The sequence below is a fragment of the Schizosaccharomyces pombe genome (genome assembly GCF_000002945.2).
Source record: "Schizosaccharomyces pombe strain 972h- genome assembly, chromosome: I".
In the NCBI taxonomy this organism is placed as follows: Eukaryota; Fungi; Ascomycota; class Schizosaccharomycetes; order Schizosaccharomycetales; family Schizosaccharomycetaceae; genus Schizosaccharomyces; species Schizosaccharomyces pombe.
In genome coordinates this window covers 3,528,149-3,548,926 of record NC_003424.3, presented here as the reverse complement: position 1 = coordinate 3,548,926, position 20,778 = coordinate 3,528,149, and the positions used below count along the sequence as shown (strand labels likewise).

The 20,778-nt window shown below is 36.4% G+C and overlaps 8 protein-coding genes, 13 long non-coding RNA genes and 1 other non-coding gene across 22 annotated transcripts, besides 1 other annotated feature; 11 read left to right on the top strand and 11 right to left on the bottom strand.

Moving 5' to 3' along the window:
- Window positions 1-201: 201 nt before the first annotated feature.
- On the top strand, window positions 202-582 carry SPOM_SPNCRNA.3583. Its single transcript, NR_192947.1, has one exon. It is a non-coding gene; the product is annotated as a non-coding RNA (long non-coding RNA).
- Window positions 583-877: 295 nt separating this feature from the next.
- Window positions 878-1,038, top strand: SPOM_SPRRNA.15. Its single transcript, NR_151405.1, has one exon. It is a non-coding gene; the product is annotated as a 5S ribosomal RNA (ribosomal RNA).
- Window positions 912-1,593: a sequence feature (RNA overlapping with rRNA (SPOM_SPNCRNA.3582) was converted to a misc_feature.).
- A 16-nt stretch (window positions 1,594-1,609) lies between these two features.
- On the top strand, window positions 1,610-4,221 carry pan3 (poly(A)-specific ribonuclease complex subunit Pan3). Its single transcript, NM_001019657.3, has 8 exons — window positions 1,610-1,660; window positions 1,775-1,875; window positions 2,013-2,187; window positions 2,226-3,008; window positions 3,066-3,612; window positions 3,677-3,956; window positions 4,007-4,078; window positions 4,126-4,221. Exons 1-8 carry the CDS (start codon window positions 1,648-1,650, stop codon window positions 4,198-4,200), a joined length of 2,046 nt encoding a protein of 681 aa, NP_594234.2. The 5' UTR covers window positions 1,610-1,647; the 3' UTR covers window positions 4,201-4,221.
- SPOM_SPNCRNA.3581 lies at window positions 1,732-2,569 on the bottom strand. Its single transcript, NR_192946.1, has one exon. It is a non-coding gene; the product is annotated as a non-coding RNA (long non-coding RNA).
- On the bottom strand, window positions 4,078-4,600 carry SPOM_SPNCRNA.915. The gene has a single exon (NR_151303.1). It is a non-coding gene; the product is annotated as a non-coding RNA (long non-coding RNA).
- Window positions 4,601-4,633: 33 nt separating this feature from the next.
- On the top strand, window positions 4,634-7,511 carry kap95 (karyopherin/importin beta family nuclear import signal receptor Kap95). The gene has a single exon (NM_001019656.3). It carries the CDS (start codon window positions 4,846-4,848, stop codon window positions 7,435-7,437), a length of 2,592 nt encoding a protein of 863 aa, NP_594233.1. The 5' UTR covers window positions 4,634-4,845; the 3' UTR covers window positions 7,438-7,511.
- SPOM_SPNCRNA.3580 lies at window positions 5,123-5,511 on the bottom strand. Its single transcript, NR_192945.1, has one exon. It is a non-coding gene; the product is annotated as a non-coding RNA (long non-coding RNA).
- Window positions 5,646-6,780, bottom strand: SPOM_SPNCRNA.3579. The gene has a single exon (NR_192944.1). It is a non-coding gene; the product is annotated as a non-coding RNA (long non-coding RNA).
- On the bottom strand, window positions 6,918-7,207 carry SPOM_SPNCRNA.3578. Its single transcript, NR_192943.1, has one exon. It is a non-coding gene; the product is annotated as a non-coding RNA (long non-coding RNA).
- Window positions 7,512-7,980: 469 nt separating the features above from the next.
- Window positions 7,981-10,153, top strand: SPOM_SPAC1B1.02C (NAD/NADH kinase). The gene has a single exon (NM_001019655.3). It carries the CDS (start codon window positions 8,289-8,291, stop codon window positions 9,900-9,902), a length of 1,614 nt encoding a protein of 537 aa, NP_594232.1. The 5' UTR covers window positions 7,981-8,288; the 3' UTR covers window positions 9,903-10,153.
- Window positions 8,476-8,708, bottom strand: SPOM_SPNCRNA.3577. The gene has a single exon (NR_192942.1). It is a non-coding gene; the product is annotated as a non-coding RNA (long non-coding RNA).
- A 161-nt stretch (window positions 10,154-10,314) lies between the features above and the next one.
- On the bottom strand, window positions 10,315-12,432 carry deb1 (DNA-binding transcription factor Deb1/Rdp1). Its single transcript, NM_001019654.3, has 2 exons — window positions 11,139-12,432; window positions 10,315-10,942 (listed from the first exon to the last, which is right to left on the bottom strand). Exons 1-2 carry the CDS (start codon window positions 12,298-12,300, stop codon window positions 10,668-10,670), a joined length of 1,437 nt encoding a protein of 478 aa, NP_594231.1. The 5' UTR covers window positions 12,301-12,432; the 3' UTR covers window positions 10,315-10,667.
- Window positions 11,804-13,519, top strand: SPOM_SPNCRNA.3576. The gene has a single exon (NR_192941.1). It is a non-coding gene; the product is annotated as a non-coding RNA (long non-coding RNA).
- Window positions 12,782-14,744, bottom strand: SPOM_SPNCRNA.3575. Its single transcript, NR_192940.1, has one exon. It is a non-coding gene; the product is annotated as a non-coding RNA (long non-coding RNA).
- Window positions 13,793-14,569, top strand: tam5 (the record flags this gene model as incomplete). Its single annotated transcript, NM_001356119.2, has 2 exons — window positions 13,793-14,050; window positions 14,189-14,569. The coding sequence occupies exons 1-2, from the start codon at window positions 13,961-13,963 to the stop codon at window positions 14,567-14,569; spliced, it is 471 nt and encodes a 156-aa protein (NP_001343119.1). The 5' UTR covers window positions 13,793-13,960.
- A 427-nt stretch (window positions 14,745-15,171) lies between the features above and the next one.
- On the bottom strand, window positions 15,172-16,699 carry SPOM_SPNCRNA.3574. Its single transcript, NR_192939.1, has one exon. It is a non-coding gene; the product is annotated as a non-coding RNA (long non-coding RNA).
- Window positions 15,392-16,714, top strand: SPOM_SPAC16E8.17C (succinate-CoA ligase alpha subunit). The gene has a single exon (NM_001019653.3). It carries the CDS (start codon window positions 15,514-15,516, stop codon window positions 16,507-16,509), a length of 996 nt encoding a protein of 331 aa, NP_594230.1. The 5' UTR covers window positions 15,392-15,513; the 3' UTR covers window positions 16,510-16,714.
- Window positions 16,715-16,783: 69 nt separating this feature from the next.
- sua7 (transcription factor TFIIB) lies at window positions 16,784-18,600 on the bottom strand. The gene is made up of 2 exons (NM_001019652.3): window positions 18,457-18,600; window positions 16,784-18,312 (listed from the first exon to the last, which is right to left on the bottom strand). The coding sequence occupies exons 1-2, from the start codon at window positions 18,588-18,590 to the stop codon at window positions 17,424-17,426; spliced, it is 1,023 nt and encodes a 340-aa protein (NP_594229.1). The 5' UTR covers window positions 18,591-18,600; the 3' UTR covers window positions 16,784-17,423.
- On the top strand, window positions 17,470-18,344 carry SPOM_SPNCRNA.3573. Its single transcript, NR_192938.1, has one exon. It is a non-coding gene; the product is annotated as a non-coding RNA (long non-coding RNA).
- SPOM_SPNCRNA.3572 lies at window positions 18,358-18,601 on the top strand. Its single transcript, NR_192937.1, has one exon. It is a non-coding gene; the product is annotated as a non-coding RNA (long non-coding RNA).
- Window positions 18,602-19,386: 785 nt separating this feature from the next.
- Window positions 19,387-19,704, top strand: SPOM_SPNCRNA.3571. The gene has a single exon (NR_192936.1). It is a non-coding gene; the product is annotated as a non-coding RNA (long non-coding RNA).
- Window positions 19,481-20,774, bottom strand: tif45 (translation initiation factor eIF4E tif45). Its single transcript, NM_001019651.3, has 3 exons — window positions 20,542-20,774; window positions 20,299-20,473; window positions 19,481-20,164 (listed from the first exon to the last, which is right to left on the bottom strand). Exons 1-3 carry the CDS (start codon window positions 20,766-20,768, stop codon window positions 19,910-19,912), a joined length of 657 nt encoding a protein of 218 aa, NP_594228.1. The 5' UTR covers window positions 20,769-20,774; the 3' UTR covers window positions 19,481-19,909.
- Window positions 20,775-20,778: the final 4 nt, after the last annotated feature.

Here is a 20,778-nt window from a genome sequence, read left to right as displayed (position 1 = left end):
TCTTTTCTTTTTAATTCTTTTTTTTTTTTTCTTTTTTTTTTTTTCTACTCTTTATTTTTCTTGTTTCTTTTGTATCTATTTTGACAAGTTCACGTATGAAATCTTTTGCAACAAAAAATATAAAATAGGATAAAATTAAATCTAGAAATTTCTTTTGTCTATCTAATCTTACAGTTATGTGTTATTTATTTATTTATTTTTTCAACATCTTCAACATACCAAAACTTTGCAATGAATAAAAAATGAATTCATTCAGCAAAATGGTATAAGTAGATAACAAATGTAGCTGAGACCCAGGTTTGTTCATCAGATAAAAATTAATTTTGAAAAGAACATACCTTAAGGTCAATGTTTATTTTCAAAAAAAAAAAAAAAAAAAAAAAAAAAAAAAAAACCTAACTGTATCGTTCTCGTTAATCGTTCAATTGCAATTCTTGATTGCTGCAAGTGATTCCCTAATTATTTACTACAATTGAAAATGCCATCACTCAATAAAATTACAAGCTAAAATAAAATGAAAAACTAACTAGTAGATTACTTCACAGCAGCCAGATTTTTAAAAAACAAGATTTCCCTGGAGATCAATTTCAAGTAAACAAAGAATATAATTGAGAAATCCTGACAAATAATAGTATGATTAAAATATAAACATGAACTGTATGTGTCTTGACAAAGCTGACTTCAAAATTGAGGATTCACAAGAGTAACAGGAAGTATTAAGTCGAAACTCTTTTTGTTGAATATTCCCCATTCAAAACTCCTTGGGTTGGGAAATGAATACTGTAAAACTTGCTTTGTTATTGGCAAATATTATTGTTTTGGCTACTCGCAGTTTACAAATTAAGCAATTTTCTCTTTACCAACATTATCCAAGAATACTATATATATTATTAATTACTAAACTCAATGTCTACGGCCATACGTAGGCGAAAACACCAGTTCCCGTCCGATCACTGCAGTTAAGCGTCTGAGGGCCTCGTTGGTACTATGGTTGGAGACAACATGGGAATCCGGGGTGCTGTAGGCTCATCTTTTTTTGAAACCAATATGAATTATTTTCATGTTTTTTTTTTTCATTCACGCCAATTTATTTCCTTGATTGCAATTGAACGAAGTGATTTGTTCGTGAAGACAAACTGTCTATAAACCATCAAAAACATCAACTATCTAACTTGATGTTAACTTTGCTTAACCGTTCGTTTCGATCAATTGCAATGCTTTCCCCTTGATAAATTGAATTAACAATGCATTTTTATTCATAGCGATTGTCGGCAATATGCACCTAGCTAATGTTTAGACCACTTATAGCTGGCAGCAGACTTATCGATCAAGGTACAAGCAATGGGTTAATACTGTAGTTTACCTTGTTAAAAATCATCTTAGCAACAACTCGTTTGACATTCCCAAGATAGCTACTTTACTATTATATGCAATTCGTAAAGGAAACGCACCTAAACACCTAACGGTCTTAACTCCTAACTAATTCTTTTTATCAAAGTAAATTATTTTATAAAACCAAATGCTTGAAGCATGCAACCAAACTACTGTTCTATTACCATCATCTATTCGTAGGGTACTAGAGCTGGCATAGAGCGCCCAACGTACACCCACATACAACAACCGCTATTATAAAATAATGTTGGAAAAATGGATGAAAGGCGTAAGTGATTATTTTTTAATAAAAGAAATTTCCAAAGAGAAACGTTTAGTATAATTAATTTTATTGGCGAGTTTTTTGCTCTTATTTCAAACATAAGCTTACATGTTCAATCAGGATCATCCATATTCTCAACCAACATTCCCTGTAGAAATGAACAACTTTATGGAAGATGTCCATACATAGATAAGGGGTGTTTTTTTCAACATAAAAATCAAGTATGTGAAGTTGAGTTTTTTTATATGTTTTTGATAGGTTCACCTTTGTTTTCTTTTCGCTTTATAATTATTGCTTTTATTCTTTCTTATTATTTTCTTTTAAAACATTAAATGACTGACCAATTCTCTTTTTTTAGGATAATGCACCGGCATCTTCAAAACCACCTTCTGCTACTGCAATAGATCCACAAAACTCTGGCTTTTCCACCAAGCTCAGTATAAATTCGCCATCTTTCACTCCCTTAAAGTTGTCGAAAACCTCAATTTCAAGTGCTTCCAATAAAGAGTCCGTACCCCTCACTAGGCCAAAATGTATGCGACCTTGTTGATGTTATGTACTAATCATTTAGCCTACTCTTCAGCTCTTTCCTCTGGAAAAAATGGTGCTGCGGCCCAACAGGCAGCCAATTCTCCTAAAACGGTATCTTTAATGACCTCTAGTTCTAAAGCTGCAAACGCCCTTCAAACGCACAAATCTTCGTTGGCACGAGCTGCTTCAGCAGTTCCCTTTTCTCCCTCCAAGGCCACAACAGTATCGTTGAAAGAGAGTGCATCCCTAACCAGTCTCTCGAACAATAAATCTGTGAGTAACTTAAATTCAATTTCCGGTGCCAGTTCACCTTCTGGAAGCCTCGTAAATCTTCATTCGTTGACACGTTCTGCCAGCTTTGTTCCTCAACCTTCTGTACCAAATTCTGGTCAGCTATCGAATGCTGATATGTCTAGGCATATACTGGCTAGATTTCCACCCTTTTTTCACAATTTAAATGAGCAGCAACAAAAGACTACTAGTTTCTTTTTAGCCGATGATCACTTGAAATGGTTTACTTATCTTACCCAAGAGTTTTATCAGTTTGCTAATATTCCAAAACTTCCCTCCCATGTGTTATCATACCATTCGCTTATTCCCAGAAGGATGATTGTAACCGTTCTCCCTGTATTGAGATATGCGACTTCAATTTACAAAGTTATTGATGGTAATAACGGACTTCCTTACTCATTTGTACAGTTACGTGATTTCACATTGTTGAATGATCGTAATATTACCAATGTGTCGCCTTGGACAAAGGTAGATTCTCCACATGTCATCAAAATACGTGAAGCCTTTACTACCCATGCATTTGAGCAAAAATGTATGTTAAGTTTTATTTATTTCGAAAATGTTGCATTATATACTAATCTGCTTTTAGCCATTGTCTTTGTTTATAATTACCTACCATCTTGTCCTTCCCTATACGACTTGTTTTTTGCATCACCCGTTTTCCGAAAGAGAACTTCCTCTTTCTATTTTTCCCAGCCACTGAAAGCTACCAAGGAAGTCCTTTGGTGCTTTGCAAGCCAACTAATTAGTGCTCTGTACTCTATCCACTCTTCTGGTTTGGCAGCTAAAATGGTGTCTCTAAAGAATGTTTTAATGGTTGGAAAAATGAGGCTAGCAATTTTTGGTTTAGGGATAATGGATGTAATACAAGAAGAATCTACCGAGCCTTTGACGTCTCTTCAAAGAAACGATTGTCGTGACGTTGGATTGATATTACTCGCATTAGCCACGGATACAGAGAATGTTACACTTTCTACTGCTAAAGCCCATTTGACGCGGCTGAAAACCATAGTTTCAACGGATGCATCACTAGTTGAACTTATAGAGGTATTAATTTTTAATGAAGAACTGAGAATCCAAACGCTACTACCTACAATGTTATCATACATGGTGAATAACTACGAATCTGTTTTGCTGTAAGTTTAGCCTGCCTAGTTTTACTTTTTTGATACATGAAACATGCAACTAACTCTTGAAAAGTATGGAGGACGTCTATGAAACATATCTAGCAGAGCAAGTTGAGAATGACAGATTATTACGATTATTGTTAAAACTAGAATTTCTTGATGATCGGCCTGAATATGTTGATGATCCGGACTGGTCCGCATCTGGTGTATATTTTGTAATTCGTTTATTCCGTAAATACATGTTCCAAGTACAAACAATTGATGATGCCAGCAAAAAACCTACTTTACAATCCACCACCACTCCTCCTCGGAAGCTCTTAAACAAAGCACACTTACTTTCTTGCTTGAACAAGGTACACAAGGATTTAATTTATATATGAACATAATAAACTAACTTAATTAGCTGGACGCTGGCACCGATGAACAAATTTTACTAGAAGACGAATTTACTCGAATCATCATGAGTTTTAAGGAGGTAAGAACAATAAGCATTTTTGAAAAAACTTGCTAAAAACTATCTAGGTGAAAACCACAATTAATACTGCGTTCATGGAGTTAGAACGGCGATGTTCAAATAATCTTAGTGTTAAAAAATAAAAATAATTTTTAAAATCGGGATTTTCTGACGATTTGAGGCGAACTATGTATATACGTAGTCTTTTGTAGCATGTACAAGTCGAAGTTTAACGCTCATATATATATTTAAACGATCCAATTTCAAAATTTTAATAAAAACTAAAGAGTTCAGGAAGCATTCCCTATAGTCAATCCTTATACCTTTTTGAACAAAATCAGTTTTATACCTTAAGAATATGAAAGAAATTTTACGCAGTGAAGCTTGTTTGACTAGACGACAACAATGTATTGCTCCATGCTAAATTATCAATTTTCAAGAGCTTCCAATATACTAAAAAATAGGAATACAATCAAACTTCTATTTTAAAGACTATTAAGTAGCAATTTTTGTGAAGTAATAGTGTAAGTGAAAAGCGCTGCACTAAGTAGTAGCGTTACGGAAAAGTAAACACCTAGTCTCTACCATCCACCATACTGAGTTTTCTGTAAACCTCTATTATTGAAAAACAGAAAGAGGTCTTGATCAGTGGAGATATTATTTAGAAAGTACGAAAAAGAACAAGGCCCTTTTGTTGCCTTGAGCTAAGTACGAACTTGAGGCTACGTTTAGTGAAAATCGATTACTTTAACTGATAACAACTCTGGTGATAGGAAGGAGTAGCAAAGATGAACGCAGGTGAGTTTTTAGCTCAGACCCTTTCGCCTGATGCGAACGTGCGTTTAAATGCAGAGAAACAATTGGAGAATGCAGCACGTACGGATTTCGCTCAATATATGGTTTTGCTTGCTCAAGAGCTTGCAAATGATAATTCTATGCCATATATTCGTATGGCTGCTGGTTTGGCTTTGAAAAATGCAATTACAGCCCGTGAAGAGGCTCGTAAGTTGGAATACCAGCAATTATGGCAATCCTTGCCTGTAGAAATTAAGCAACAAGTGAAAAGCTTAGCTTTACAAACTCTCGGCTCATCAGAGCATCAGGCCGGCCAATCTGCAGCTCAACTTGTTGCTGCTATTGCAGCTTATGAATTAGCGACTAACCAATGGCCCGACTTGATGGTTACGCTGGTTGCAAATGTTGGTGAAGGTCAACCGTCAGCTTTAAAACAACATTCCTTACAAACAATTGGTTATATTTGTGAATCTGTTTCTCCGGAAGTCCTCTCTGCTCAATCGAACGCTATCCTTACTGCAGTCGTTGCTGGTGCCCGTAAAGAAGAACCGGATGCCGCTGTACGTTTAGCTGCTTTGGGTGCCCTATATGATTCACTAGAATTTGTTCGGGAGAACTTTAATAACGAATATGAAAGAAATTACATTATGCAGGTTGTTTGTGAGGCCACCCAAAGTCCTGAAGCCTCAATTCAAACAGCTGCTTTTGGTTGCTTAGTAAAAATCATGCATCTCTATTATGATACCATGCCTTTTTATATGGAAAAAGCACTTTTCGCTTTAACTACACAAGGAATGTACAATACCAACGAACAGGTCGCACTTCAAGCAGTTGAGTTTTGGAGCACGGTTTGCGAAGAAGAAATTGAAGTGAATTTGGAAATTCAAGAAGCTCAGGACCTCAATGAAGTTCCAGCAAGACAGAATCATGGATTTGCTCGAGCAGCAGCAGCTGATATTCTTCCTGTTTTATTGAAATTGCTTTGTAATCAGGATGAAGATGCAGATGAAGATGATTGGAATATTTCGATGGCTGCTGCTACTTGCTTACAACTTTTTGCTCAGGTTGTTGGTGATTTAATTGTTAATCCTGTTCTTGCATTTGTTGAACAAAATATTCAAAATCCTGATTGGCACCAACGAGAAGCAGCTGTCATGGCTTTTGGATCTGTTCTTGAAGGACCAAACGTAGCAATGCTTACTCCTCTTGTGAATCAAGCTCTACCAGTCTTAATTAATATGATGGTGGATCCAGTTATATTTGTTAAGGATACCACTGCCTGGGCTCTGGGTCAAATTTCAAGTTTTGTTGCTGATGCTATTAATCCTGAAATTCATCTTTCTCCTATGGTGTCAGCTTTGCTGCAGGGTTTGACTGATAATCCTCGTATTGTTGCCAATTGTTGTTGGGCGTTCATGAATTTAGTATGTCACTTTGCACCAGTTGACAATCATCAAACATCAGTCATGACTCCTTTCTACGAAGCTATCATAGGAAGCTTGCTACATGTAACTGATCAAAAAGGAAATGAAAATAATTCGCGCACTTCCGGCTATGAGACTCTCGGTACATTAATTACATTCAGTTCCGACTCAGTCTTACCTATGATAGCTAACGTTCTTTCGATTATCCTCACTCGTTTAGAAACATCAATTCAAATGCAAAGTCAGATATTAGATGTTGAGGACCGTGCCAATCATGACGAACTTCAATCTAACCTCTGCAACGTTCTCACAAGCATAATTCGTCGCTTTGGCCCCGATATTCGAACTTCTTCTGACCAGATTATGAATTTGTTGTTACAAACCATGCAAACCGCTCCGAAACAATCCGTTGTTCATGAGGATGTTCTTTTGGCGATTGGAGCTATGATGAACTCGTTGGAAGAGCAGTTTGAAGTTTACGTACCCAGTTTTGTACCATTTTTGTCTTCGGCCTTAAGTAATGAACAAGAATATCAACTTTGTTCAGTGGCTGTTGGGCTAGTAGGAGACTTAGCGCGTGCATTAAATGCAAAAATATTACCTTACTGTGATGATTTTATGACTAGACTCGTCCAGGATTTACAAAGCTCAGTGCTAGATCGTAATGTAAAGCCAGCGATTTTATCTTGCTTCAGTGATATTGCTTTAGCCATTGGTGCTGCTTTTCAAACGTATCTAGAGGCTGTTATGGTGTTGTTGCAACAAGCATCGTCTGTCCAGGCTCCTCCAGGTGCTAATTTCAGCATGATTGATTATGTGGATGCTTTACGATTAGGAATTGTCGAAGCATATGTGGGTATTACTCAGGCTGTACGAACTGACAACCGTTTGGACCTTATACAACCTTATGTGCACAGTATGTTTACACTATTAAATATGATCACTGCTGATCCCGAATGCTCCGAAAGTCTCACTCGGGCTGCCTTGGGTCTGCTAGGTGATTTAGCAGAATCTTTCCCGAAAGGCGAACTTAAATCATATTTTGCGGCAGATTGGGTAGCTGCTCTTCTCAATTCTGGAAAAACGAAAATATCTTCGCAGCAAACTAAGGATTTGGCTCGTTGGGCTACGGAGCAGGTTAAGCGTCAAGCTAGAGCTTAATTTGTGTTAAAATATACTCGTGAAGTGTAGGTTTAATAGAAGGGGAAAAATTAGATATTTATGCTAATTCGATCAAAATCTTTTATTTTTATAATATCCAATTGGATTTGCATAGATTAGTTTGGTTTAATTGATGTAGCAATATGAAAAAGATGAAGTAATCTAGTTAATATACGAAATTTCGAATATTCTTAAATTATAGTATATTTGCAGACCAATATTCTACTTATATTGGTTTTCACGTCAACGTGCCTCGACATTAAATTGTACAAGCCGATATAACTGTTTATATAAATAGTCCAGTTGAAGTGATAGGTAATTTTTTAAAAGAAAAAAATATTTGAACATATTTCACCATTAGGACATTAAGATTAGTAAGATTAGTAAGTAAAATTAGTTTATGTGATAAATCAACTTACAATATGTAATGATCCATTCATTGATATAATTGTACTCCAATTTACGCATAAATTTCTGGTTTAATAAAAATAGCTTTTAATTAAAGTAATACCTTGAATATGTATTTAGGGTGTTTAATTATTTAATCACTGCACACAACCATGCAACAGATATAAAGTGTGAAATCCTAAATTAAAATCGGAATTTAACGATAAATTGAGATTGAAAGTGTGCGATATTTGGTTGAAAGGGAAATTAGCATTTTACTTTACGACCTTCTCATGAATTACTGAGTCAAGAGTTTACCTGTGTATTAATAAGGAAATCTAAGACTTTTAAAGTAATTTTTGAAATATTTTATAAATAAAGAACAGTGTATCAGAAGATTTATCTGTTTCATTCTTGATATTATTTTGCCCAAAACATATTTCGCCAATTCATAAAAGTCATTTATGGAACCGGGCTCGAAACTGTCAGAGGATGAAACTTTCTCTCAAACATTTAATGAGGAAGAACAGGAGGACTCGAGAAATAAAGATATATTAGCTTTTGATCCTTCTGTTGACAATGAGCCATTATTGACCAAAAAGCTGTCTAGCCTGTCTATATATTCAGAGCCCTCACCAGACGAAGCTTCGAACCTGCAGGAGCTCAAGTTTGTTTCAAGTCCTCCGAGCGTAAGGGTGCCAAGAAGTCGCAGAAATCGTCGCAACTCACGAGTCGATAGCGAAGCCCGCAAACGCCAGTTTGATCGAGTTAAACATTCGGTGTCCAACAGTTGTAAATTACATTTGTCACTTCAAGGTCAAGAAGCTGCACAATTACGTTCTGACAGTCTGTATCTTGAAGCTTCGGATAAACGTGACCTTACCAGTTTGGTTACCAGAGTTAAAGAATTGGCTCGTAAACTGAGCGCTGCTCGATTAGCTTTCCGATTCCGAAAAGTATTGCTCATTTGCAATGATAATAAGGAATCTATAGAGCGCTCTGTAGAACTGGCCCAGTGGTTACTGGATACCTTTTCTTTTACTCCCTCCTCATCTCATAATAATATGGCATCATCAAATACCCAAAGTAATACCCAGCTATCTGAGATGGAATCAGAGGAAAAATCATTTAATAAAGACGTATATCCTAATGATGAGTATACACCTTTTACTCCCAAAAACCAATTTGTCATTTATTTGGAAGATACACTAGCGTCATTGGATGTTGTAGAATCTTTATCTCCCAAGAAAAATGTTCGTTTTTGGACTTCCGAACTTTGCACGCAGTGTCCAAATTTGTTTGACTGTGTTATTACGGTTGGCGACGACAGTGCTGCTCTACGAGCAAGTTGGCTATTTCAAGATGTTGTTCCGCCAGTTTTATCTTTTAGTACGGCTAAAGCTGGATTTCTTAGTATTTTACCAATTGCGGAATATACGAAAACTCTCGATTTAATTTTCCACCGGGGGTTTACGGTTAACCTTCGAATGCGCTTTCAATGTTCTATCATGCGATACGTGGGAGAGCATTCGACCCACATTTGCGAAGGGCAATATTCGGTGCTAAACGAATTACTCATTGATAGAGGGCCAAATCCTTTTATGATATCCTTAGATTTATATGTTGAGAATGAATACATCACCACACTTCAATCAGACGGTGTATGTGTGTCAACACCTACGGGCTCTACTGCATACTCGGTGGCCGCTGGAGGATCGCTTTGTCATCCGGGAATACCTGCTATTTTAATTAGTGCTATATGTCCACATAGTCTCTCTTTTCGCCCCATAATATTGCCTGATAGCATGACTTTAAGAATTGTTGTGCCTTTAGATGCGAGAAGTAATGCTTGGTGTGCTTTTGATGGACACCATCGTATTGAACTTGGCCTTGGGGATTACATTTCCATATCCGCTTCTTCATTTCCCTTCCCTTCCGTTATTCGTAGCAAATATTCCAAAGATTGGTTTGACATTTTAAGACAGACGTTGAATTGGAATGACCGAAAAGGTAGGCAAAGATCATCGCGTTATAAATCGCATGTACATAAAACCAATACTTCCGAAGAGCAAAATTAATTTTTATAATAATGTCAAATTTTCAGGGCTGAGACGTGCATACAAACCATTCTTAACTATACAAGCCTAAGTTTACGACAGCATTTTATTTTTGTCTATACATCCAATTTTTTGTTGACGAATAGTTATCTTTTAAGGATTATAACACTTAAGCTTTTAACACTTTCTATTTTTTCATGTCATGAATAGAATAGCTCAATTACCGTTAATCTATTATAATAATAATAATAATTATTTTTTTTTTAAATATATATATCTGAGTACCAAATTTGAAGCCGATGCTTCTTAAATATGCGGAAGATACATTGCAATAAGAGTAAAAGCGCGCTTTTCAATTTATTAGTAAAGTACTATTTGTTAATGTGAATACTAGCTATACTTAGTGGTTTGACGGCGAATTGAATACAACAAATAAAAGAAAAGAAAATTTAAGTTCATGTTAACTATAAACAACAATTAAACCATTTTATCCAAGCTATAACCAAGGGAGTTTATACCATTTATTGATGGCTGAATCGTTAAAGCGAGTTCTTTATTTTTCTGGGCACAAGGGCTATCGATAGCAAAATTAGAATAGGATGATCTTTTATCATAAACGCTGGTTTGACGAATGTAATTCCGATACTTTACAAAAATTGTAAAGAGAACATGGTGATTAGGGAAAACCTTAATATAACGAAAAAATGAAGAAACAAAATTAAAACCAAAAAGCAAGTTGGTAAAATCCATATAAAACTGATCAAATATAAGAAGATGCAACATTTTCTAACAATTCTGGAAGTCTAAGAAATCGCTGTATACGTGCACAAGGTCACCCGTGATATTTTGTTGATGGTGTGAACGACGATGATCCAGAGCAGCATTCAGAGATATAAATTCACGACAGTCTTCACAGTAAGCGATGCGAAGATTTGCTAAACGTAAATGTAGCTTTTCACTGACAATGGCAGCTGGAGTATCTCGATACAATGGACATAATGTGGCAGCAGATGAAGGCGTACCATAACCCAATGCAGCAAGGGCATCTGTACCTTGAGGAGCTAAAGGTTAACTGATGAAAAAAGAAGAATTACGTATGAACAAACTGATAGATGAGTGAAGGATACACCAATTCAACCGTAAAACGAATAATTGGAAGCAAAGCAACTTTAACAAGACCAAGTCTTTTTTTGTTTATATCCAACAAAGATCTATCAAACTATACAAGATGGAGCGAATTAATAATAAAAAACATACCTTTGGAAAACCTAGAGTCATAGGATGGATGGATGGGTTGTTGTTGGAGAGAAGAAGATATGGAAACATCTGAAGGCATAGCAGTTGGTAAAAGAGAAGTGTTGGGGCCGTTTTGGGCAAACATATTCATAGAGGGAGCATAAGGAGCAGCGGTACGGGGAATGGAATGGGCGGAGTAATCTGGTTGACGGGCAAAAGGATGACGATGATGTTGCTGTTGGGAAACATTAGCGAGAGACTCAGCGGCATCGACAAGAGAACTGTTCAGGTTTCTAGGGACTTCTGGGGGATTGACGCCGTTCGTTAGGTTCGCAGCAGCAGCAACGGCGGCTGCGGCGACGGCTGCGGCAGCAGAGGGGTTGGATTCAGGCACTTGACTAGGGTCAGAACGTGCCATAGAGGCGCCTGGCGGAATGGTATCTGAAGGATGTGGACGGCGTGCGCGACGCCTTGAGTCCGAGAGTGGTCTCAGATCATCGTGGGGGGAGACTTTATTAATTTCAGGAGGAATGTTATTTGGGTCCATTGCAAGAAAACTGGGACATTGCTTGGCATGAGAGGCAAAGTTGACAGGTCTTCGCCAGTTCTGGCGACCACACACACATTGGAAGCGACCGTTTTCATTTCGTCTCCACACGTACCTACGATGGCCAATAATGACAACCGTTTCTACTTGATGGTACGTTCGCTTGTGATTCGTGAGGCCCGACTGCTTGACAAACATCATGTCGCATTTGTCGCAGCGAAAGGTGGCATTAGGCATGTTGGGCTGCTTGGAGGCGTTAGCAACAGACGTCCCGTTCAGTGTACCTGGTGAATTATGTGATTCCTCGCCCTTGAGCTCACTTCCGCTCATAACAGGATGCGATACGACGGTGGGAGTGTTGGAATGGATGGTGGGTGAAGCCGCATTCAAAGAAACCCCATTTTCCGCAGTAGGCAGCGACGACGCTGCTGATGTGGCGACTGCACTCATACTCTCGTTCCCACCAAGCGGATTCACGTTTTGCAAACGGCCTCCATTGTTTTGCAAGCTCCCATCCATCTCCTTTTTTCTACTATTGTTTTGGTCAGCGTTCATGTAAATTTTGTTACTGGAGAGCTCATCATTGCTTGTGACCTGAGCGTACGTTGACGAGGCTTCTGGCGAGTGCTCACTCATAGACTTTACCAACAAAAAATTTCGACTCAGTTTGAATCGTTAGCTTTAAATATCTCCGGAAAATACGTCCTCACACTCGACTTTGCTTTGCTCAGTCAAAATCAAATTTTTCGCATGCAGTGTGGAGGTGTTGGTGGTAAGTAGCATGAAGGTAGCAAAAGGGTAGCAAAAAAATATTAACGAGACTTAATGTGGCTCATTAGGATGACAGGAGTGACATTCCAAGGGTAACAAAAGTCCTAAATTTAGCAGGAGAAAGCGAGGAGGCAAAGAGAGACTAACTTGGGATCGATAGAATGATGGAGCAGATAAAAATTCCGATAAAAAATAGGTCTCTTGTGAGGAAATCATACACAATCTGCGTTGGTGGGTCTTTGCTTTGTTTACAAGAAAGATCGGTAAAGAGCGATAAGCATTTATTGCGATACGATGGACCGTGGTATATTGATCTGATATCTACTATAGAGAAAGAAGTAGTAAGGAAAGTGGGAAGAGAAAAATAATATTAAAATAACATTATAATGTTGAAAGAAAAAAGAACGTGAAAAAGATTGGTGAAGTTCTGTGAACCTGGCTGGCTAGATGTTTGTTTATATCCGGGGTGGAAGATGAAAAATGGGTATTCCTAGCTGAACACAATATACTCATTCATTTTTTTGCTTTCAGTGGTTTTTTACTTTTTATGTGAAGAACTGCCCTGACTTGCAGCAGGAATAGGAAATGCGAAACCATATAATTAAAAATTCAACAGATTGTTGCACAAGTTCCCTTTTTGTTTACATCTGTCATAGAGGGAATCCTGACCAATTGCTTTTAAAAGTGCAAAGACTTTTAAATTGTAGTTTTTTCTGGATGAAAAGATTTAAAAACACAATTTAGGTCTTCAACTGATGGAAGGAAGAGTCTACGTAAGGTGTCCTATGAAAACTCTATAAAGCAGTAAAGACTCCCAACAAAAGAAAATAAACATTATTTTGAAATATCTTTAACCATATGAGAAGGGGGAAACACTAAGTTTGAGGCGATGGAAATGGACATCCATTTTTAGGTCTTCTTACAAACAACAATGTTGTCTTTGTTACAAAAGTATGTGTTGCGTACATCAGATTTTCAAGGAAATAGAAAAATACTTAACAAGAAAAAATATGTCGTATTTGCCCATGAAACTGTCCAGCGCTTAAACACGATAATTCAATATCAAGCACTCGCCAATAATTCAAAGCATTAAGCAAAAAATTCATGGGAATTTTTTTCAAATAAAAGAAAAATCAATACTCTTAATCAAAAGTATTGTCATTTTTTCCCTCAGTATTTAGCAGGCCAAGTAAAAAAAAAGTTGTTCCAATGAACGACGAATTCAATGCCATATGTTACATACATTTTTTACCTCTGTAAAAGCTGAGATAATCAATTTGTCATTCTCCTTTTGACTCGTTTTCCTCATCTTTTCTTTACCTACCTTTCGACCTGTTGTGATTTTCATCTTTCACTCATCACATTTCAAGCTATGTGGAAACCTTATTAATACTTTCCTCTGCATTTTAACCTTGAAGAGTTTGGAATAAATCCATCGAATTAGTGCATTTACCCAATTTCACTCAATATCCCTCATCATTTTAGTTTATTGCTGTTTTTTATATTTCTCTTTAACAAATTTCTAATGTCCACCAATGATCATGTCCTTTCTCTTCTACAATCGTTAGAAACTCGTGAACAATTGCAAAAGCAATTACAGATCCGATCACATGAAGTAAGATTATAAATTCGTTGGGCGAATTTGTTGCTTTTCTCCCAACTGTTGAAAACACTCATTATCTGCTACTTATGTCCTATGAAACATCTATTTTGTTAATGATTCCTTTTTATTAAAGTTTACTAATGATATTAGGCATTTTCACTTCTACTGAAAAATAAATCGGACTTTTCAGTTGCTTCCCTTTTATCAAATCAAAATTCTCCGACTTTCAAGAAACCTCGAATTTCTATTGCTTGGGTAGATCCTATGTTCGGAAAACAACAAAAAAGAGCTGTCAATCTCGGGACTGGAGACGAGGAATACCAGCATTTAATGTTCGAAAATGCCATTTTTCAAAAGGAACCAATACCAGAAGGACTTATTAAAAGTGATTCAGTTTGTTTTCATGATACCGACGTAGGGTTTACGAATGTTTTAGAGCAATGTTTAAAATTGTGCCAAGTAAATCAAAAAATTGTTTTTTTAATGCAACTCATTCGAAATGAACAAGAAAAGCAACGCGAACAGTTTTAATTGGAAATTCATTGCTAATACATAGTTGTTATTTTGCTTATTTTTATGAATACTTTACATTCGTTTTGCATTTCTAGGCCTTTACACTCAAATTGGTAGCTCTATTTTGTTTTCAAAGATCTCAAACAGAGTTCTGGATAGTCACCATGTTACTTTTGAGTAAGTTATTAATTTTTTGATTTATTTTAAGAATATCCCGTTATTTTACTTATTCGAAATACTGATATTGGAAGGAAATGACCCAACTTACTTTTATGAAATATGTATGATTGAAAAAAATGACTGTGAATTCTTAAAAGAGATAAACAAATGTAATTGTTTATGTATGGATTGATCATGAATCACTTAGTCAATTGATACGTTTTTACAAACCAAGCATTGCCAGGCTTGTGACAGAAAAGGATCAGTGATCTTTAAAGCTTAGTGTTAAAGATTAGTTAGATAATTGCTTGTTTTTCTTCCTTCTTTATGTTACTTTTGAGATGCATGGCTAAAGTTATATTTGCAATGATTTTATGTTTGATTTATTAAACCAAAAAATGAAATCTTCAATTCAAAGATAGAGTAATAGTTTTTTCTATTCTTTATCATCTTTTACAAGGTTTTCTATGCCTTAGGAAGATTCATTCCTTCAATATTTATCTTTATTTAAAATCAGTTTGTCAAGTAATCTTCGTCCTTTCTCTCATAACGAAATAAAAGTTATGAGAACAAAAAAAAGTGTTTATAAATTCACTATTCAATTTATCTATATAAAGTACTAGTATACTTCGACTAATATTTTGGACTTGATATTTCAACACTTCCAATACGAACTTACCCACGAATCTCCAGTAGTAAAGTTAAGGCAACTCCCATATTACCTACTATTGGGATTGAAGGTATCCTTTTAGGAGTTATTTTAAGTAAATATATTTTAATTTGTTAATTCCATACATTCAAAGATGTTCAAGACACAGACAACTTTGTTAACGAGTTTACGTCGTTTTTCATCGTCTTCTCAGTTGAAAAACTCCAAGAGCCTTTATGAACAGACAATTCCAAATTTAATGATTAATTCTGACACCAAAGTAATTTTTCAAGGATTTACCGGGAAACAAGGTACGTTTCATGCTCAACATGCCATGGACTATGGCACGAAGGTGGTTGGCGGTACCAATCCCAAAAAAGCTGGCACAACGCATTTAGGAAAACCTGTATTTGGGACGATTGAAGAAGCAATGAAGGAGACGAAGGCTGACGCTTCTGCCGTTTTCGTACCACCTCCCCTTGCTGCTGGTGCAATTGAAGAGGCCATTGCTGCTGAAGTCCCTCTAATTGTCGCGATTACTGAAGGAATTCCTCAACACGATATGTTACGTGTATCAGACATCCTAAAGACACAATCTAAGAGTCGTCTGGTAGGCCCTAATTGTCCTGGTATCATTCGACCTGGTCAATGCAAGATTGGTATCATGCCTTCGCACATTCATAAACCAGGCTGTATAGGTATTGTTTCACGAAGTGGAACTTTAACATATGAAGCTGTTAACCAGACTACTCAAACCGACCTTGGTCAAAGTTTAGTTATCGGTATCGGTGGTGATCCATTCCCTGGAACAAACTTTATTGATGCTTTAAAACTATTCTTGGATGATCCTAACACACAAGGAATTATCCTCATTGGTGAGATTGGTGGTAGTGCTGAAGAGGATGCCGCTGAATTTATACGGGCTGCAAATGCTTCGAGATCTACACCTAAACCCGTGGTATCTTTCATTGCTGGTGCTACGGCTCCCAAAGGCCGTAGAATGGGTCATGCTGGTGCCATTGTTGCTGGTGGGAAGGGGACTGCTGCTGCTAAATTTGAAGCTTTAGAAGCTGCCGGCGTTCGCATTTCTCGCTCTCCTGCCACCCTTGGTAGCTTAATTGTTGAGGAGCTCAACAAATTGAAGCACTAAGTTTTCTCGGTGTTTCCCATTTCCATCAGAGCTATTGTCAAAGATTAAGCTTATACTTTAGTTCTGTATTTGAAATTCATGACAATACTTGGAATTCAATTTTTGCGTGTCAAGCTGGCAACTCATTTCATGACGAACACTATATATACAAATGTACATATAATATTTATATACATACATACAGAAAAAGACTTGAGTACACGTATTTATCTTTATGGTATCAGAAATCGTATAGTAAATATTCGATACTGATCTAATCATTCTTTAGCTTTCACCGTCTTCTTTACAGTAACAACATTGCACAGCTATGAAACTTTCTTATCAGTAATAAAATTAATTGTGTATATTAATTTTCATTAAATTTTCTGTTATTTTTTTATTTGTGATTTATCTTTTTCGAGTTCGGTAGATTTCAATAACCCTCAACTAAAAGAACAATAAATTAAAACACTGCGTTCGATACCAGTGAGGTTTAAGAAAATTGATAACTTCTTGTTCACACCAAAAAATTGGACCTCAATGTAAAAGGCGCTTGGTTTGAAAAACAATTTCGAACATTGTATTTCCTGTAAAGTTGCAAAGAAAATATGTTTACTTAATTTTAAAATTTTTTTCTTTCCATTGAGGACAAAACGTTAAGGAAGAAATTGTTTCTTACTTAGAAACATTGAAAGCTCTAAACAAGTGCAATCAATTCAAATGTAACAGTTAATCATTAAAAAGTTAAAAAAAATGCGAGTCATTGTAGATGATACAATCGCAAATATCATCAATAAAAATGGACACATTGCTGTAGCCCAATGAACACCTAATTTGGGTCAAGAAATTTTTTCGTTGTTTCTTCAAAGATCGTTTCGGGATAAAGTTCAAATCATCAAACAACTTTGATTTAAACGATAAATGGCAATTAATCGCTAAGGCTTTGGTAACATAGCATCCATATTACCAGCTTTATTAGCAATCCATTTAGGATCAATCAGCTCTTTTCGTTCCGCATGCAAAAGCTTATAAGCAATACGGATTGTAGAATCACTTACACCAGTAACTTCTGATATCTCTTTAGGAGTTTTAGGATACCCCATCAGAGCCGAAATCATATATATTCCGCTTGCAGCAATAGAAATAGGTGAACGACCAGCCAATGTACCTTGCAACCCAGCTCTACGAGCCAGTTCAGCAGCGGCTGATTGCACCGACATAGGAAGCATAAGCCGATTACAAAAGCGAACCATGAGATCTTCAGCCGATGTAGAACTGCTTTGAATGTACTCGTGGCCCTTTAAGGCATCCACGGAATTATGCAGAGCGCCACCTTCAGTGAGCATCCGTTGAAGAGTCTTGTAGACACGACCTATTTCTTTTTTCGGGACATTGGTCAAGGTGCATATCTCCATAAAAGTTCGGGGAACCTTTCCTTGACGACAAGCAATGTAAATGCAAGCAGCAATGATGGACTGAGATGACTTACCCTTCAAAGCCTTGTGATCATCAACACGCTTATACAACTGTTTCGCGGTGTCAGCGATTACCTTTGGCAAGCTAATTGCATCGCACATTGCGCCTATCTCCTTATATGCGGTTAAAAGATTCTTTTCACCACGAACTTGAACGGAACGGCCTTGAGCCTTTGCCAACATGGCTCCGGCACCGTCATACGAAGAAATTGTCGTGTCTAATTGAGAACCATTCAACAGTGGATTCGCCACTTTACCTACACGACTGGGATCTCCACTAGCTTCATCAGAGTTGGAGAACGTACGCCATTCACTTCTCGTATCGATAATTCGATCACCCAAAACCAATCTGATATGTGGTTAGCCAATGTATTACACATAAACAAATCATTTCATATTAAAAGCCCCTAATCACTAGCTTTCTACGATCATATAAACTACAAAACAGCAACACTAGACTAGGAGCTGAAACTATACTACAATATGAACGCACCCACAGCTTCCACAAACGGTATCACCACTCGAAAATTCCTCAACTAGATTAGGAGGATCTTCCCGACATTCAGAGCATATCATTTTGACCGAAAGCATGCTCGTCGGCAAACCTGTAAATGATGGTGCGTTCATGGTTGAGGGCAAGTTCAACCTATGTGGTGCTTGAAATCTTATACCCAAATTTGCGCTATCTCAATTATTTCAAAAATTTACAATAAAGTGCTACTATTTAAAAAATGATATTTCTTATATAAAAAAAACTTACATGAACCAATTCAATGCATGGAAAAGACCAGATCTCCATAGCTAAATTTTGAAATCTCAAAGGACGAATAATAACGGACGCATTAAATCTTACAAAGCATCCTTAACTTTTCTCTACGATACTAATGTCATTTAGCACAAATTGCTTGAAAGCGCTATACCACCTTGATGTTAAAATATGAGTATTTTTATTTCCTAGCTAAAAAGTTATATAGTAATATTTATCCATTATAATAATAAAAAATAATACTTAGAAAAAATACTAACGGATTTCACTATTATAAAACTGTGTAAAATAATATCTATGATTTGTACAACAAAATTAAAATAAGTAGTAAACTGGTAGAAATAATACCATTCAATTATTAGGGAAATTGAAAGAACTTAAGAAGGAGGGCTAACAAAAGTCTAACAAGAAATTGGCCCCTTGGTAGATTTTCCCCAATATTTTTTCGCCAAGGGAATGCTTCTTTTTTAGAGCAATAAATTCTTAGTTTTATGGTGGCATAGCTGAATTTGTAAGACACTTTTTTGCAATAATTAAAGCAATTTTGACTCTCCTTCTCTCTCAATACACTATTTACAAAATCATCATATAGATTCAAAGTTAAGTACAAGAAGCAAACAAACCTTTTAACAAAATGGATAAGTGTTTGAATATAAAGTAAATAATTACCAGAATTGTCACATTTAAAAGCACCGAAAGAATCCTCATTGCTAATTTGAATACTGTATTACGATTATGCAAACAATTGAAGAGAAGGGACACCAACGCTCGTTTTTTCAATATTATTATGTAAAAGGAAAACTAAACGATTTTTGATTAGACAGTCTCTCCCATCTCATTCCTCGACCACTTTTTAGCTCACATGCTTTTACCTACAGAAAAGCAGATAAGACATCTGCAACTCATCAGCACTCCTACATTCGAAAATTATCCACCCATTCAATAAGGTCGTTTTTTGTACTTCCGCTGTAATGATAATACAATACTATTGAAAAGTAATGTAAAACAAATTAATTCAAATCAACTTTTTTTAAACCCTGGGAATATACACCCAATACGCACAAATATATGTATATTGCTAATTAATAATTCCCTTTCTTCAATTATAAGCAAATTAGCTATGCAGCATGGACCTTTTAAACTCCAAAGTTATTTTGTAAACAAAGAGCGTTTTTATCATTTAAACACTCATGCGAGTTTTGGCGCGAGTGCTACCAGACTTGGAAGAATCTTCATGAGCGCTAAATTCTATAGTTTCCGATCGGGGTAAGTTGAGAACTTGCTTAAAACGAGTACCAATTTCCATAAGCACTTCACGATTGTTGCAACTCTTGGTCCAAACTGCTAGACGGTAAAATCCTTTACGCATGTTAATAACTACACCCATTACTTCTTGGCCTGTAGGATCGAGAGTTTCACCGATGGCCGCGAGAACCTAGCGATATATTAGCTGCGAACCAAAAATTAAAAAGTAAAGAAAAGAGTGAAAAAACTGTTTTTAGTATTCACTTAAAATAAAAATATTACAAAAAACCTTTTTCTCATAGCATTAAAAACAATCAAACCTACCGTAGTTAACCACATCTCATCTAAAGCGTTTCCTCCACGGCCTTTATTCTGAAAAGCCCATTTACCTCCAGTCTTATTATGGACGTCTTCCCATTCTGGACGAACTCCTTCACGGAAAAAAGAATAATCAGACTTAATAGGCAAGCTAGATGCAGGATTGATATTGTTATGGATTCTGAATCGAATGTTAGTAATGTTAAAGCAATTTATAATATCACAATAATGAATAAGCAATTTACTTACCCCCAAAACTCTTCTACGCTATTAAAAGTAATTATGTTCTTTTGCAGTTCATTCCATTCCAAGCCAGGAGTAGGTGGCATTAAAAACCACAAAGTCCATGGTCTAGCAAGAGGATGCTTCAAATTAAAATTTATTTTGTCATCAAAAACCGTCCGCAGAGCTTTTTCTTGCGGTTCTGACACGGTATTTTCGGTCTGTGACTCTTTTGGTGGTTGTTCAGTCTGCATGGTTCTGGCT